This window comes from Carettochelys insculpta, chromosome 22, assembly GCF_033958435.1.
Source record: "Carettochelys insculpta isolate YL-2023 chromosome 22, ASM3395843v1, whole genome shotgun sequence".
NCBI classification, from domain to species: Eukaryota; Metazoa; Chordata; order Testudines; family Carettochelyidae; genus Carettochelys; species Carettochelys insculpta.
The window spans coordinates 5,228,939-5,246,122 of record NC_134158.1 but is presented as its reverse complement, the minus strand read 5'-3'; the positions used below and the strand labels follow the sequence as shown (position 1 = coordinate 5,246,122).

The following is a 17,184-nucleotide window of genomic DNA, read 5'->3' as shown; positions in this document are numbered from 1 at the left end:
CCAACCCAGCCTCAGGCCTCTTCCCAGACACCCGAGTCAAGTATGATGAGTACCAGTGAAAATCTTATTCAGCATATCAGACATTTCTACCAGTCCCAAAGGCTCGGACACATCACCTCCCAGGTTAATGACTATTCCAGCCCTTACCCTAAATGAGTGCTCACAGCCTAGATTTATTAGCCAAAGACAGTTTATTAAAGAAGAAAAGCAAGAGAGTTCTGGTTAAATGATCAGCGTACGCACAGAGCAAGTTCAGTTCTGAGATCACATGCACATAAAGAGGCTTTTCTTAGCTCTTTTGCTAAGAGTCTTTCTGAATTAGCCTGTAGGTTATAGTCCAATGTCCAGAATCCTCCTTCCATCCAGTCTGCCAAATGGTCACTCCCCAGAAATTCCACAGCTACTGGGCTTCTTTCCCTTGTCCTGGTGCCAGCGGTGCAGAATGACAGCCGGGCGAGGAGAGAGGAGTCAGATGCCAGGGAATTTTCATCCTACAGGAACTAAACAGCTATCATAAACCAGAACTGGGACAAACCATCTGTTAGAAACACTTCTCATCTGAGTAGCTCATGAACACCAGACCCAAGCAGGCACTGGATTGTGGTTCTAATGAGACAGCATTCAGCTAATTAATGAGACTGGAAACATGGAAAGAAGGAAAGGCACCTAAGGAATGGACAAGATCTGTACTAGTGACAATACACAAGAAAGGAAGTACATTGGAGTGCAAGAACTACCGAATGATTGCCCTAATGAGTCATCAGGCAAAGTGCTGGTGATGATACTGACGGAGAGACTGAGATCACAGATAGAAGAACACCTAGCAGATGAGGAGGCAGGATTCAGGAAAGATAGAAGTGCCATACAGCAGGTATTGGTACTAAGATTGATACTGGAGAAAGCTCAACGAAAGAACAAAATCATCTGCACTTGCTTCGTCCATTTTCATAAGACATTTGAAGTATAGATCAGAAAGTGACTTGGGTGGTGTTGGAGTCATACAAAGAAGAGAGCAGACTGAGATGGTTGTTGAAAGATATCAATGACAATGCAGAGGCAGCAGTGAAAAAGTGTGGGGAGTTGGGAAGTTGGTTTAGAACAAGTAGAGATATGAGACAAGGAGATCTGATATCACCAAGTATCTTCATCATGCATCTGGAGAGAGTGATGGACAAGATCAAGGAAGAGGTAGAAGGGGTATCTGTGCATGGGAAAAGACTTAACAACTTGAGGTTTGTGGACAATATGGTTATCATTGAGGAAGATGAGGAGAAGCTAATGGAAATGGTGCAGGTGCTAAACAAGGAAGGGAAGGGGTACAGACTGATTATGAGCATCGATAAAACAAAACCAGTGGTATTTGGAGATAAGGAAATAGGCAGCAAGATCAGTGTAGATGGGATTGAACTAGAGAATGTAGAGAAGTTCACTTATCTGGGGAGCAACATATGATCTAGAATGTAAGAAGGAAATAGCAACTAGAATAGTGAACGCAAGAGGGAGTTTGAAGGCGATGGATAAGATCTGGAAAAAGCAAAGTGATTAGATTAGGAACGAAGCTGAGTGTCTTGAAAACGTGTGTATTCAGCAGCATGTTGTACAGATGTGCAATATGGGTGATAACGAAAGATTCAAAGAGAAGAATATTGGCATTTGATAGGAGATCCTGACAATAGGATGGATGCAGAAGGTCCCCATTCAGGAATTATACAGGAGGATACAGACAAAAGAGAACCTAATGCAGAAGGTTTTACAACACAAGTTACAGCTCTTCAGGCATATATGCAGAATGGTCAATGAATGGTGTTTGCCATAATGGACACTACAAACCAGAGAGGCAGACCCCACAGAGAATGGGTAGATGATATAGTAGATTGGTGCAGAGCTAGTCTACAGAAACTAAGCCACTCACACGGGACAGGGAACGATGGAAGGAAGTAGCGAGAGAGGCATCAGACCCTAATGGGCACTGAGCCCATCATTGACGATGATGATGATAGATTTTTTTCCAAAGTACATGATGGGATGTCCCAAAATAAACAATTCAACTTCAATCTGAAGTAAAGAAACAAGTAATCAAAAATGACAAAGAAACCAATAAACAGCTAATTCAAGAAGGATTATCCAAATCCGATGCACCAGATTTAAAAACGGGAATAAAATGAGTGATGTGATGTAGCAACACCTAAAAGAAAACTCCTCATTAAATATTGAAATGCCGTACTTGGAAGTTAACACAAGGTCCCTCCCTACATGGAAGGGAGCAGTGTTATTTAAGTGGGTATAGAATTCTAACGCTTCTGACTTGTACCCACAGAGATAGTTGCTTGTTTTTCATACCATACAAACCACTTTCCTAGGTTATTTGCAGTAATTCAAATTAACTACTAGCTAAGCATTGTTAACAGAAATCACCAGCTCAACGTAAAGAACTCGGTCTAGCCTGACCAGCACTGAACATGCTGGTCATAGCTGTGAACGCCACTGCCTCAGGCTTACAGAGACCAAAAGCCACATGTAGCCTTTTAATGGAACCCCCTCAGCCCACATTTAAATACTTTTCTCTAATTGCACAGCCTGCCAAGCACACCCAGCAGCACTTTGGTGTTGCATGGAACCGCTCGTGCTAATTACACACACTAGACACGTTCCAGCTTGGAACAGCCAGGTGGGACTGGAATTTGGTCCCCCTTATTCCTGTTCTTCCTATTCATCCTGTGTTTGCAACACTCATGAGAACGGTGCAGAGCTGTGCACGCTCCAGGCTTTTGTCACAGACAGAGGCTAGTGAAAGTGCTCTTGGGGGAATCTGGTCTGGTGCCAGTGGCCAATTGTGCATGTGTGTAAGTGTTACACTAACTCTGGATGCTTTCTGTTACAATGACCAGCATTTACAATGTAAACACAGCCCTTACATTGACCAACCCAGAACACGTTCAATGGAGTCACTTGTATAACACGATAGTATGACTGCACCTTAAAGTTTTTAAACAAAAAAGCTTTTCAGGAGAGCAGATTTCGACTCCCTGAGAGAACTGATGGGCAGGATCCCCGGGGAAGCTAATATGAAGGGGAAAGGAGGTCAGGAGAACTGGCAGTATTTTAAAGAAGTCTTATTGAAGGCACAGGTACAAACCATCCCGATGAGCAGAAAGAAAAGCAAATATGGTAGGCAACCAGTTTGGCTTACCAGGGAAATCTTTGACGAGCTGAAACTCAAAAGGGAGGGATATAAGAACTGGAAACTTGGACAGATGGCTAAGGAGGAGTGTAAATATATTGCCGGAGAATTCTGGGGGGTAATCAGGGAAGCGAAAGCACAGTTGGAACAGCAGATAGCAAGGAATGTGAAGAGCAACAAGAGTTTCTACAGGCATAAGTAGAACATAAGAAGGGCCATTACTGGGTCAGACCAAAGGTCCATCGAGTTCAGTAGCCTGTCTGCCAACAGCGGCCACTGCCAGGTGCCTCAGAGGGGGTGGACCAAAGACAATGATCAAGTGACTTGTCTCCTGTCATCCATCTCCAGCCTCTGACAAACAGAGGCCAGGGGTACCACTCCTACCACTTGGCTAATAGCCTTTTATGGACCTAACCTCCATGAATCTATCTAGCTCTTCTTTGAACTCTCTTCTAGTCCAAGCCTTCACAGCCTCCTCTGGCAAGGAGTTCCACAGGTTGAGTGTGCGCTATGTGAAAAAGAACTATCTTTTATGAGATTTAAACCTGCTACCCATTAATTTCATTTGGTGTCCTCTAGTTCTGATATTATGGGAACAAGTAAATCACTTTTCTTTATTCACCCTCTCCACACCGCTCTATCATAACCCCCCTCAGTCTCCTCTTTTCTAAACTGAAAAGTCCCAGTCTCTTTAAGCTCTCCTCATATGGGACCCATTCCAAACCCCTAATCATTTAAGTTGCCCTTTTCTAATGCCAAAATATCTTTTTTGGGATAAGGAGACCACATCTGCATGCAGTATTCAAGCTGTGGGAGTACCATAGTTTTATATAGGGGCAGTAAAATATTCTTTGTCATATTTTCTATCCCTTTTTTAAGAACTCCTAACATCCTATTTGCTTTTTTGACTGCTGCTGCACACTGCATGGATGTTTTCAGAGAACTACCCACAATAACCCCAAGATCTCTTTCCTGATTTGTTCTGGCTAAATTACCCCCCATCACATTGTATGTATACTTCGGGGTTATTTTTTCCAATGTGCATTACTTTACACTTATCCACATTAAATTGCATTTGCCATTTTGTTGCCCAACCACTCCGTTTGTTGAGATCTTTTTGACATTCATCACAGTCTGCTTTCGTCTTGACTATTGAACAGTTTAGTATCATCTGCAAACTTTACCAACTCACTACTCCCCCCTTTCTCTAGATCACTTAGGAATAAGTTGAATAGGATTGGTCCTAGGACTGACCCTTGGGGAACACCACTATTTACCCTTCTCCATTCAGAAAATGTACCATTTATTCCTACCCTTTGTTTCTTGTCTTTTAACTAGTTCTCAGTCCATGAAAGGACCTGCCCTCTTATCCCATGACAACCTAATTTACACAAGAGACTTTGGTGAGGGACTTTGTCAAAGGTTTTCTGGAAATCTAAGTGTACTATATGTACTGGATTCCATTGCCACGACTGTTAACCCCTTCAAAGAATTCTAATAGATTAGTAAGACATGATTTTCCTTTACAGAAACCATGTTGACTGTTGCCCAACAAATCATGTTCTTCCACATATCTGACAATTTTATTCTTTACTATTGTTTCAACTAATTTGCCTGGTACTGATATTAGACGTACTCGTGTGTAATTGCCAGGGTCACCGCGAGAACCCTTTTAACATATTGGCATTATGTTAGCTGTCTTCCATTCCTTGGGTACAGAAGCTGATTTAAAGGATATGTTACAAATCATAGTTAGTAATTCTGCAATTTCACATTTGAGTTCTTTCAGAACCCTTGGGTGAATGCCATCCTCTCTGGGTGATGTGGTACTGTTAAGTTTTTCTATTTGTTTCAAGACCTCCTCTAATGACACTTCAGCCCGGGACACCTGTCGATCTCCTCCTTTAAGACGAGGTACTCTAGTTCACCCATCTTATTAGTTAGACTTCTAGCATTTCTGTAGAAGCGGTTTAAAAAATTGCCATTGATTATTTGTCTGCTCTTCCCTGATGTATTAGATTCTTTTAGATGTGAGTGTTTCTTGTCTGATCTGGTGCACATTATGTCATCTCCCCTCCTCTCCTTCTGACTAAAACCTAAAGAATCTCTATCAATGGACTCTCCTCTAGGAGATGCCTCCATCCGATCCATGTGCGCCTCCGCACCAATCAGCTTTCCCCCATCTCTTGGTTTCAAAACTGCTCTACGACCTTTTTAATATTTAGTGCCAGCAGTCTGGATCCCCTTTGATTTAGGTGGGGCCCATCCTTCCTGCATAGGCTTTTCCCATCCCCAAAGTGTCCCCAGTTCCTAATAAAATTAAACCCCTCCTCCCTATACCATCGTCTCATCCACGCACTGAGACTCTGCAGTTCTGCCTGCCTACCTGGCCCCGTGTGTGGAACAGGAAGCATTTCTGAGAATGCCACCACAGAGGTCCTGGATTTCAGTCTCTTTCCTAACAGCCTAAATTTGGCCTCCAGGACATCTCTCCTACCCTTCCCTAAGTCATAACCTAGCAAAGTTATGATATGTTAACAATAAGAGGGTTATCAGGGAGGGTGTGAGGTGGTTACTGGGTGACAGCTGGTGTGGGAAAGGCTGAAGTACTCAACTTTTTTTTTGCCTCTGTCTTCATGGACAAAGTCAGCTCCCTGATTACAGCACTAGGCAATGCAGTATGGGAAGGAGGTGGGCAGTGGGGAAAGAATGGGTTAAGAGCTATTTAGAAAATCCAGACGCACACAAATCCATGGGTCTCGAGTTAATACATCCAAGGGTATTGAGGGATTGGCAGATGTCATTGCAGAGCCTTTGGCCATTATCTCTGAAGACTCTTGGAGATTGTGAGTGACCCTAAATGACTGGAAAAAGGCAAATGTAGTGCCATCTTTAAAAAAGAAAAGAATGACAATCCAGGGAACTATAGACTGGTCAGCCTTACCTCAGTCCCCAGAAAAATTATGGACAGGATCCTCAAGGAATCCATTTTGAAGCACTTGGAAGAGGGGTAAGTGATCAAGAGTAGTCAACATGGATTCACCAGGGGCAAGCTGTGTCTGACCAATCTGCTTAGCTTCTATGAGGAGGTAATTGGCTATGTGGACATGGGGAAGTCAATGGATATGATACACCTTGACTTCAGCAAAGTTTTTGGTACAGTCTCCCACAACATTCTTTCCCGTAAGTTAACTAAGTACGGATTGGACAAATGGACTGTAAGGTGGCCTAGACAGTCAAGCCCAACGGGTAATGATCAATGGCTCCATGTCTGGCTGGTGGTTGGTTTCAAGTGGAGTGTCCCAAAGATCAGTTCTAGGGCCGGTATTGGTTAACATCTTTATTAATGACCCAGATGAAGCGATGGATTACACCCTCATCAAGTTTGTGGATGACACTAATTTAGGGGAAGAATTAGATAAATTGGAGGGTAGGGATAGGGTCCAGAGTGACCTAGACAAATGGAAGGATTGGGCCAAAAGAAATCTGATGCGGTTCAACAAGACAAGTGGAGAATCCTGCACTCGGGACAGAATAATCTCAAGCATTGTTACAGGTTGGAGACCATCTGGATAAGTAGCAGTGTAGCAGAAAAGGACCTGGGGATTACAGTGAAGGAGAGGCTGGATATGAGGTGACAGTGTGCCCTTGTAGCCAAGAAGACTTAACAGCATATTGGAGTACGTTAGGAGAAGCATTTCCAGCAGATCTAGAGAAGTTGTTGTTCCCCTCTACTCAGCACTGGTGAGGCCACATCTGGAGTATTGCATCCAGTTCTGGGCCCCCAGTATAGAAAGGATGTGGACACATTGGACCAGGTTCAGCAGAGGGCAACAAAAATGATTACGGGGCTGGAGCACATGACTTATGAGGAGAGGCTGAGGGATTTGGGCTTATTTAGTTTGCAGAAGAATGAGGGGCAATTTGACAGCAGCCTTCTACTTCTTGAAGGGAGGCTCTAGACGGGCTGTTCTCAGTAAGTGAGAGATGGCAGAACACGACAATATTCTGAAGTTACAGAGGGGAAGGTATAGGTTGGATATTAGGAAAAACTATTTCACCAGCAGGTAGTGAAACACTGTAACGTTTTATTGAGAGAGGTGGTGGAATCTCCAACTCTATTGGTTTTTAAGTCCCAGTTTCAAAGTCCTGGCTGGGATGATTTAGTTGGGGTTAATCCTGCTTGAGGCAGGAGTCTCGACTCAATGACCTCCTGAGGTCCCTTCCACACCTACGATTCTGTGATTCTCTGAAAAAACAAAATGGGGGCAAAACTAGCTAGACTGGCTGGCAAAATCAAGTTGAAATCAAAGCCAACTTCACAAAGTTGAGAAAAATCACTAACTCTTCTCCCACTTTGTCTTAAGAAGTAAGATTTTAGACAAAATTCACAGTCAGAGGGTTACGAGAGCTCGAAAATCAGCAACATTTACATCTGATGCCTGCTGACTGCGGTCAGAAAAATACACACAAAACGTGGGGTACAGGAGTCACCAGTTCTTCCTGGTTCAAAACAAAAACCACAAATAAATCATTCTCCTGGCACAGTGCCCAGAGCCAAGCCAGGACACACAGGGACAATCTAACTGTACTCATCTCTGCATATCCATTGTACTATGTGTGGTGGGGCAGTACATTCACAACGGTTCTCAGGCACTTTTCTAGGAACTGCTGTGATTCCAACACTGCCACCCTGGTGCCGTGTCTCCCTGCAGGCTCTTGAATTCCCTCAGCACCTACACTGTGGCAGTAAAAACCCTCCTGCTGCCCATGTTCTTGCTTCCGAGCACGTCTGGCAGCCTCACCTTAGGTACCCACACCCGTCTCCCTGCCCGAAGCCGCAGTGCAATTCACACACCTGGGGTGGTCGGAGGTGGTCCCCTCTGACAGGCCTGATCAGAGGCTGCTTGACTCTACAGTAACCAGACTGGGAGCAGGTGTAAGGAGATGGTTTCCCACCTCGCTCTGAGCTCAGTGGTCAGGCAGTCTGGGGACAGCAAGCAGTTTGACTCAGCACCAAGTCAGGTTTAGTTACAATGGGGTCACATTCAAATAACGTAACCCTGTCCAGTCTGCGTGCAGAATTTCCCCCAACCCATACCGGTTGGAAAGCTGTGCTATTTTTCCTACAGGTTGAACCTCTCTCATCCAGCAGCCCCAGGACCTGACCAGTGCCGGGTGGGATAGTTTGCTGTGCCAAGGGAGGTCAATATTGTCTAGCAGAAAACATTTAGGAGTAAATTACAGCTCAATACCAGCACAGAACACTGAGAGCCAGGACTGGTGGCTGGAAACAAACTTTATGGGACTGCAGGAAACTTGGCCACACCCATGATAAGTGGCTCTCCAGTTACGTAAAATCCTGCCAGATTACAGAGTTTGCTGGACAAGAGTTTCTGATTAGAGAGGTTCAATCTGTAACTTTAGCGCTTTTCCATCTGAAATGAGGATCTTTTTCAAAGTTGGATGGAAGTTGCTGGGTTGAAGTGACCTGGGTTCTTTCCTGTTAACAGCAGCTACCAGCCCAATAATCCACTTTTAGGGAACAGAACAGAACTCCAAGGGGTCGGTGCCCTAGGAAAACAACAACTGCACTCTCTCAGGGCAAATTCTAACTGCCCCAAGCCCAGACATTCCCTGATTTCATAAACTTTTGTGAACTTCTTTAGCAGCTGAAATTTCTATAATCTTTGTGACAGGATGTAGGATTTGGTGGTCAGGGAAAGTTATAGCATGGTGGGAGCAAGGGGCTTGGACACAGGGATCTGCATCTCACATCTCTGTGCTCTATACATCAGCTGACAGGGTCATTTTCACTGCTGCCGTGACCTAACAACTCTTAGTACTCATACACAGCGGAACTACTTTGCTAGGACAGACTGAAGCTACGTCTACAATTACCTTGAAGGCTGACAGCTGCTACGCAATTGCAAATGAAAAATCGACTTTACAGCAGTCGACTTCCGTGCCTTTCTTCGTGACTGACTGAAAGCAGTGCTCCTCCTGTCAACCCTACTTAATCCCGGTGGCTTGTGAGCAGCTCCGAATGCTCCATTTCATGCATGCGCAAAACAGCACCCCAGATTGACCCAGAGTGGTCGATCTTCAATGGTAAGCGTAGATGTAGCTAGAGAAACCCACATCAGACTCGATATGAGTAAATGTTTCCTTGTAGTCAAGGAAGCTAATAGCATCTTGGGGTGCATTAGAAGGAGCATTTCCAGCAGATCTAGAAAAGTTGTTATCCCCCTCCACTCGGCATTGGCGAGGCCACATCCGGAGTACTGTGTCCAGTTCTGTGTCCCCCAGTATACGAAGGATGTGGATGCATTGGAGTGGTTCCAGCAGAGGGCAATGAAAATGATTAAGGGGCTGTAGCACATGACCTACAAAGAGAAGCTGAGGGATTTGGGCTCATTTAGTACGCAGAAGAGAAGAATAAGAGGTGATTTGATAGGAGCCTTCAACTTCCTGAAGTGAGGGGTTCGAAAGAGGAAGGAGAGAGGCTGTTCTAAGGAGAGACGGATGGCAGAACAAGGGGCAATGGTGTCTCAAGTTACAAAACAGGAGGTCTAGGTTGGATATTAGGACAATTATTTCCCCAGGAGGGTGGTGAAGGACTGGAATGAGTTACCTACAGAAGCTGTGGAATCTCCATCCCTAGAGGTTCTCAAGTCCCAGACTGACAAAGTCCTGTCTGTGACGATTTACATAGAGTTCATTCTGCTTTGGGCAGAAGACTGGATTCAATGAACCCCTGAGGTCCCTTCCCACCCTATGATATGACTGTCGGAAAGCTAAGCTGCTTGGATGCTCCCCTAGGAAATGACAGATCCCTTGGCTAAAGTAGGCAAGAAGGCACTTGAATAGGTCTCCTACATCCTGGGTTTGTGCCCAAGCCCTAGGAGGGAGACGCCACCACTGCAGAGTCCAGCAGCCTCTGAGAACCTCTACAGGAGGGGCCCTCTCATCAGCAGATGGTCTCGCTTCCATGGCTCATGAATGGGGAGCAGAGATATGCGCCGACTTCCAGAAAAGGGGTGGGGCTGAGGACAGACCACTCCCGTCAGCACACCACACAGGCAAGCTTACGTGGTGCCCCCTGTAAAATGCAGGGGGATGGGGGGATCCAAGTCTAATGCCCCTGTCCCTCCTCGCTCATTTTATAAGGACCTGCATCACATAACTCAGCCCTCTGCGGATTGCGCTGCACTTTCTCTGATATACCAGGTACCCAAGAGTCGTACATTTGCAACACTCGCTGTCACAAAGCTCGAGTCCACTGGTGGATTCCAGCCTAAAACACTGGGGGGGATGAGAAGTCGCAGCAGGCAAGCGAATGGTGGGCTTAGGTGTGGAACGTCAGACCGAAATGAAGTGACTGAACACCAAACGCTCAGATTTCCTGACAGCTCCCGTCCTGATGTGGGAATCTGATCTCAGCCTCTCGCTCTGCACGGCTCTGTTCCCGTTAGAACACTGCACTGCCTGCTGTCGGAACGTGCAGGTCCTCCCTACGCGGCCACGGAGCCACGCCGGACCCCCTGAGATTTGCAGGGATAAGGAAAAATGTTATTCGTGTGGCCCATCCCTGGCTAGCAAACGTCTGCAGTGGGCGTCCTGCCTGGACGTACTTACAACTCAGGCGGGACGAGCTGTGCTAGAAGGCTTTCCCGCACCCCGGCACCCTACCCCGAGGATCTCTGAGGTTTGCTGAAGACTGAGCTCTTACTAAACACTTCCCAACCTCAGAGCATTTAAAGGGGTTTTCCCTGTGTGGGTTCTCGGAAGGACAGCAAGGACTGACCTCCACCTGAGGCTTTCCCTGCCCTTAGAGGTTCATGGGGTCTCTGCGCCTGTGGGATCTCTGATGTGATGAACATGGGGGCACGGAGTGGAGCTTTTTCTGCTTGCACTGCGTCAATAGGAACTCTCTCCTCCGTGGGGTCTGTGCTGTTCTATAAGCCTTGGACGCTGACGAAATCTTTTCCCCCGGTCAGACCCATTGAACGGCTTCTCAGCAGGTGTGAATTGTGTGAGGCCTGTTCCGATTTCAGCACCAGCTGGAAACCTTGCCACACACAGAGCACGTGGAGGGGTTCGCCCCGGTTGGATCTCCTTGTGTCAAACAGGGGTTGAGCTCTGACTCACACTTTTCACGCTGTCAGAGCACAGAGGGTTTCTGTCCTGAGTGGGTCCTCCTGTGCTGAACAAAATCTGAGCTCTGACGCAACTTTTTTCCACAGTCTGCCCTATGAAAGGTGTTCTGGCCCATGTGGGTTCTCTGATGTTCTACAACCCATCAGCTCCGACTGAACCTTCTCCCCCTCATCAGAGCGGCTACAGGCTCTCTCTGCCATGTGGATTGCACGATGACAGTGCCAGTTGAAGGCTCAAGCGCCCGTTGAAGGGTTGCTCTCCTACGGGGGTTCTCTGATGACCATTAAGACTTGAGCACTGACAGAAGCTCTTTCCACAATCAGAGCAATGATCAGGTGTCTCTCACGTGTGCAGTCGCTGATGCTGAATAAGGCCTAAGACGTGACTGATGCTCTTCCCACAGGCAGAGCAGCTGAAGGGTTTCTCACCTGTGTGGGTTCTTTGATGATCGAGAAGACGTGAGCGCCGACGGAAGCTTTTCCCACACTCGGAGCAGCTGTAGGGTTTCTCCCCAGTGTGAATTCCACGATGACTCTTAAGATTTGAGCGCCGACTGAAGCTTTTCCCACAGTCTGAGCACTTGAAGGGCTTCTCCCCTGTATGGATTCTCTGGTGTTTAATCAGGTGTGCGTTCTGAGTGAAACGTTTCCCACAGTCCGAGCACGGGTAGGGCTTCTCCCCTGTGTGGGTCCTCATGTGTCTCACCAGGTCTGAGCTCTGGTTGAACCCTTTCCCACACTCAGGGCAGCTGTAGGGTGCTGTTCTCATGTGCACTGGTTGATGTTTAATAAGGTATGAGCGCCGACTGAAGCTCTTCCCACAGGCAGAGCAGCTGAAGGGTTTCTCTCCTGTGTGGGTTCTCTGATGATCAAGGAGACTCGCGCGCCGATGGAAGCTTTTCCCGCAGTCCGAGCACTTGTAGGGCATCTCCCCCGCATGCAGTATCTGATGCTGGATGAGGTACGAGCGCCGGCTGAATCTCTTCCCGCAGTCCAAGCAATTATAGGGTTTCTCTCCTGTGTGAATTCTCTGGTGTGCGATGAGGTGGGAGTGTTCCCTGAAGCTCTTCCCGCACACCGAGCAGTTAAAGTGTTTCTCCTTTGTGTGGATTCTGTGATGACTGTTAAGATTTGAGCGCCGGGTAAAGCTCTTCCCACAGTCCAAGCAGCTGAAGGGCTTCTCCGCTCTGTGGTTTCTCTGCTGTTCGATAACACTTGATGGGCAGTGGAGGCTGTTCCCACCGCCAGGGCCGTCACACATTCTCTCAGTGGGAAGTGTTGCCTGACAGCTAATAAACTTTGAGTCCTGAGTGAAGTTATTCCTACAGTCAGACAAGGTGAAGGGTCCCAGTAACATCCCATGTGGAGCCACCAGCCCTGGTCCTTCCAGGTGAAGACTCTCCTCATTGCTCTTATCCAGCATCACCGCGCCTGCTGGGACAGAGAGAGCCAGGCAGGAGTCATTCCCTGTTCTGAGCTGAAAAGAAAATGCTGGAGGGGACGAGAAAATGGAGGGAGGTTGAAATACCATAAGCTCAGGTCATTCTCTTTCCTCACAGCCCTTCCCCAAAGGACAGAGTCCAGCCCCTTGGAGGGGCAAATTTTGGCAATCCAGTAAAATACTCAAAGCCCAAATGGTTACAGCTAAAAGCAGGCAAGCTGTAAATGGGTTCCTGCACCAGCCTGGGCATGCTGAAGGAGGGGCAGGGGAGAACTGGGTACCACCAAAAGGGCAGCTTGACCCTACATCCCCCAATGGAATCTCTATGAAAAGTGCTGAGACACTCATCTGCGTGTCCAGGGGGTGTCTGGCAGGGCCTCGAGGAACGCAGGCTCTGAACAACCACTTGTGGATGATCGGAAGGAACCTCCTGCCTAAGCTTTGCAGTGGCTCTCTCAGCAGGTGTTCCTCGAAGGACGTGTTACTGCAGTGCTAAGGGAGAAGTCGGGAAGGGAAGTTTGGGGTAGTTGGACACCTCGGGAGGGGCTGGCCAGGGACTCTCCCTCTGGACACATTCTGTGGTCCCCACCAGCAGATGGAAGATTCACCCTTGGAAGGCTGCTGGTCAGCCACAGGAGATTCACATGCACCTTTGGGAATTACTGAGGGCTAGGGGCGCTTTACTCCCCTGTCACAGGCGTATGCAAGTGCTTGAGACTGAATAAAATTCAGCTTTAAGGGATAACACTCGTGTTCTCCTGCTTCTGCCAGTCACTATCGGCCAGATGGCCTGGTCTGTCTGGAGTTACCGCCTGTCACCACCTCACACAGAGTAAAGGGACCAAGAGCTTTGGGTTGAAGGAACCCTGGGTAAACACACACACACCATGGCTAGAGCTCAAGACAGACTGACGGGCGAGTTTGCCTGGACAAAAATGCACAAGTGACATCGGCTAGAAGGACACAGAAACCAGTTTCCAAGCCACTTCAGCTGATTGCTCACCTGTGTGGGGGTCGCTGATGATTTCCCTTTCTCAGAGCCCTGGAGATCTGGGACCCATAGCTCCTGCCCTCGCTCCACCCAGGAGATCACATCAGCTTTGGAAAGTGGCAATGCAGATACCCCAGAGGGAGTGAACAGAACAGGAAATCACAGAGTGATCCCTCTCCTGTGACCCGTCTCCAGCCTTTGACAAATGGGGGAAGGGACACCGTTCCTACCCATCGGGGCTAATAGCCATTGGTTGACCTAACCTCCATGAATGTACTTCCTTTGTGAACCCTGTAAAAGTCCTGGTCCTTGCAACATTTGTTGACAAGGAAAACACACATTTGCATTGCCCCATCCACAGCCCCACATCATCTCTAAGCCTCCTCGTCGGCCTTCATCTCACCCTGCTCAGGCTGGCCACATGTCCACCCAGGAATGGGACATGGGCTGGGGAGCAGTTTGGGACGTACAGTCAGAGACACTGCACCCTGACACACGTGTTATTCAAAAGCATCTCGTTCAGCCTCCAGTAACCAACTCTGAACCCAGACAAAGCTGATTTGTAAAAGCAACTGGAGGGGAAAAATAACTGTCCAGAGGTCACATGAGACAATGTGGAGACCACAGGACATGTGGGGCAAGAATGCACAGACAAAGCAAAATGGCCAAGAAACAGTGTTTTAGCCCACTGCGTATTTTCGGTTCATGTTTGCTCAGGGTGATGTGTAAATATCCTCCTGTACAGAGACTGCAAGGAAGGGAAAGGGAGGCCGTGTGGAGCCCTAAGTATAACTAACAGTGTGAGCCAAGGGCTGGGAACCACAACGGGGTGGGCCTTGGCGGAATGGTAGCACAGTCGGTGTCAGCTAACCACCCAGGTAAGCACATCCCTGAGCGGTGAGGAGGTACAACAAACACCCAGGTCTCTGCAGGAACTACAAACACACGCTCCTCAAATGAACACACTGACCCCTCTGGAAATCGGAGGTGGGGGATGAGGTGGGTGGGGAAGGGACAGGATAACAGACAAGGATGTGTTGTTGTAACTCAGAGTAGTAAAGAAGTGGACTGTTGGGCAAAGGTGATTGGCTGAACAGTTACTACCCTGGCAGAGCACGCTCAGCCTGGGAAAGTCAACCAATCAAACCAGACACTGAATGTAAGGAGTCAGCGGGTCAGCTGGTGTGTGGCGTGGGAGAAGGAGTGGAGAGAGAGAGAGAGAGAGAGAGAGAGAAGATGGGCCCACACAGCACACCACAAAGCTGAAGATTGGAGAGGAGCTGAGCAGAAAAGAATAATATCAAGAAGCTGAAAGTGGCAGATGAGAAGGACCAGGACAGGTGAGAGGGAAAGAAGAGTTTGGAGGAAATCTGCCTTTTCCAATGTTATTTGGGGTGTGCGTCAGTAACCTGAGATGCTTACGGGTGCGAGTGCTTCACCCCACCCATTCTGCAACTGTCTGGTCAGAACTCACCGACTCTTAGTGGTAGGTAAATGCTTTTGTTGTTTAACGTAATATTGTATCTCACGCTCTCTTGCGTGGGTGGGAAGCTCTCCCTCTTCCACCGCTGGGACTGTATCACTCTACACCTCTGCACGAAAGGTCTCTGTGTATCAGGTTGTGTAACTGGACCAAGCCTGCTTCTCTCACTTCCTTTCATTGTGTTAAAGTCGCCTTTGTTCTTTAGTGTGACACTGTCATTGTGTGTTGTGCATGTGTTTGGGAACCTGCACATTCTCAGGATCTGGCGCATCTGTGGGAAGGTATCAGGGTATACCAACATAACAACACTGCACCACCCACACAACAAGTGTATGACCTTGCTGAGTGGGTTTATCTTTACAATCTCTAAATGAAATACTGCTGTGCCTTACGCACTAGTTCCTAGATACTGCACTGCCTCCTAGCTTTGCTTTATTCTCTACACGGGCACACATCGCTACTGTTTCCACTACAAGAGTCTGGTTTCACAGAGTAACTAACTGCCTGGCTGTCAGCTCTTGAGCAGAGAGCTGGGCCCACATCCTCCCAGGTTAGCAGCAATAGCCTGCTCTGCAGAGACCTCTGGGTCAGGGGCAAACACCCTGGTAATAGGTAGGCAATTCCTGTAGGGGAAGCCATCACCTTTTACACAGCTGGGCCAACTACACTGATAACCAATTAATGGTGATACACAAACGTATACAGAAGAGCACTGGGTCCAAACTTTTGAGATACCATAAGAGACTTGCCCAAGGTCACACAGGGAGTTCGTGCCAGGGCAGGAACAGACCACAAATCCCACAAGAGAACTGCTTCAAATGCACGAAGCGCTGTCCTCACGGTCATCCAGCACAGAGCTACCCCCCACCGAATGCTGACAGGGCGTGAATTTCCTCACCCACCCTCCCTCAGCCCCTCTCACTGGTAGGAACCAGCACCTCACAGACAGGAAAGGACTCCAGGAATCGCACCCTCCTCCCCTCTGGTACCCACCGTTCCTGCCTGGAGCCTCTCCACTCACACCTCCGGCCAAGGCAGATGGTGGGAGGCACATGGACACCTGGGCTGTGGGAAGAGCAGCACCACTGCCATGTCCCCGAACCTGCTTCCCCTAGGAGGGGCCGTGGAGGGGACAGTCTCTCACAGGGGAGCCAGTGATTCCTGGGGCTCACACTGGGGACAGGGGCAGGGAGGGACCCCGAACCGAACCCAACCCAGCCTGTGACAGCCCCGGGGGACAGGACTCCTCACCCAGCCAGCGCACGGTCTGGTAATTCTCCTGCATCACCTCCCTGTAGAGGGCTCTCTGCCCCGGGGCCAGCAGCGCCCACTCCTCCTCCGAGAAACACACAGACACCTCCTCCAAGGTCACCGCCTCCGCCGCCGCCGCCGCCACCGCCATGTCCTCGCTCTGTCTCTGCAGGGCCGGGGCTGCTGCGGAGCCGGACACGGGGGCTCCGCGCCTGGCAGGGGAGAAGGGCGACGGGCACATCTCAGCCGGGCTGGAAGCCGCTCCGCGCCCCCGGCTCCCCACACCCGCTCCCTGGGGCAGACGCGGAACTCGGGGCAAGCGGCCGAGGCGGAACATCCCCGGGCAGCCGGGGACCTCCGAGCGACTCCCCCAGCGCCGGCAGGGCCCGGCCCCGCCCCGCCCCGCAGCGCCGGGCAGGCTCCGCCGCGGCCTGGGCCGGATCTCGGGCCGAGGGTGACCCCGCCCGGCCGGGCCCGGGGGCGTCTGTCGGGAGAAGCGGCCAAAGGCGCCGGGCGGCGGCGGGGGTGGGGCGCAGGGGAAGGATCCGGCCCGGCCCGGCCCGACTCCCGGCGCACCAGGCAAAGCGGAGCCGATCGCGGCGCGGCTGCCGGAGGGACCCGCCCGTTCCCCGCGGGGCGGAGCCGGGGGCGGGAGCGGCGCGATTGGCCGGGGGCCGG

General features: G+C 49.2%; 1 protein-coding gene across 1 annotated transcript; it reads right to left on the bottom strand.

Annotated features, from left to right (window-relative positions):
• Positions 1-172: 172 nt before the first annotated feature.
• On the bottom strand, positions 173-17,148 carry LOC142024850 (uncharacterized). The gene is made up of 2 exons (XM_075017134.1): positions 16,507-17,148; positions 173-12,831 (listed from the first exon to the last, which is right to left on the bottom strand). The coding sequence occupies exons 1-2, from the start codon at positions 16,841-16,843 to the stop codon at positions 11,684-11,686; spliced, it is 1,485 nt and encodes a 494-aa protein (XP_074873235.1). The 5' UTR covers positions 16,844-17,148; the 3' UTR covers positions 173-11,683.
• Between the last annotated feature and the right edge of the window lie 36 nt (positions 17,149-17,184).

Bases quoted from the DNA above. Each gene is read 5' to 3' on its own strand.
- LOC142024850 (XM_075017134.1), bottom strand. From the start codon at position 16,843: ATGTTCCGCCTCGGCCGCTTGCCCCGAGTTCCGCGTCTGCCCCAGGGA. The intron at 12,832-16,506 runs GTGAGGAGTCCT...CGTCCCCTCCAG, and splicing joins CCAGACCGTGCGCTGGCTGG to CATTTTCTTTTCAGCTCAGA.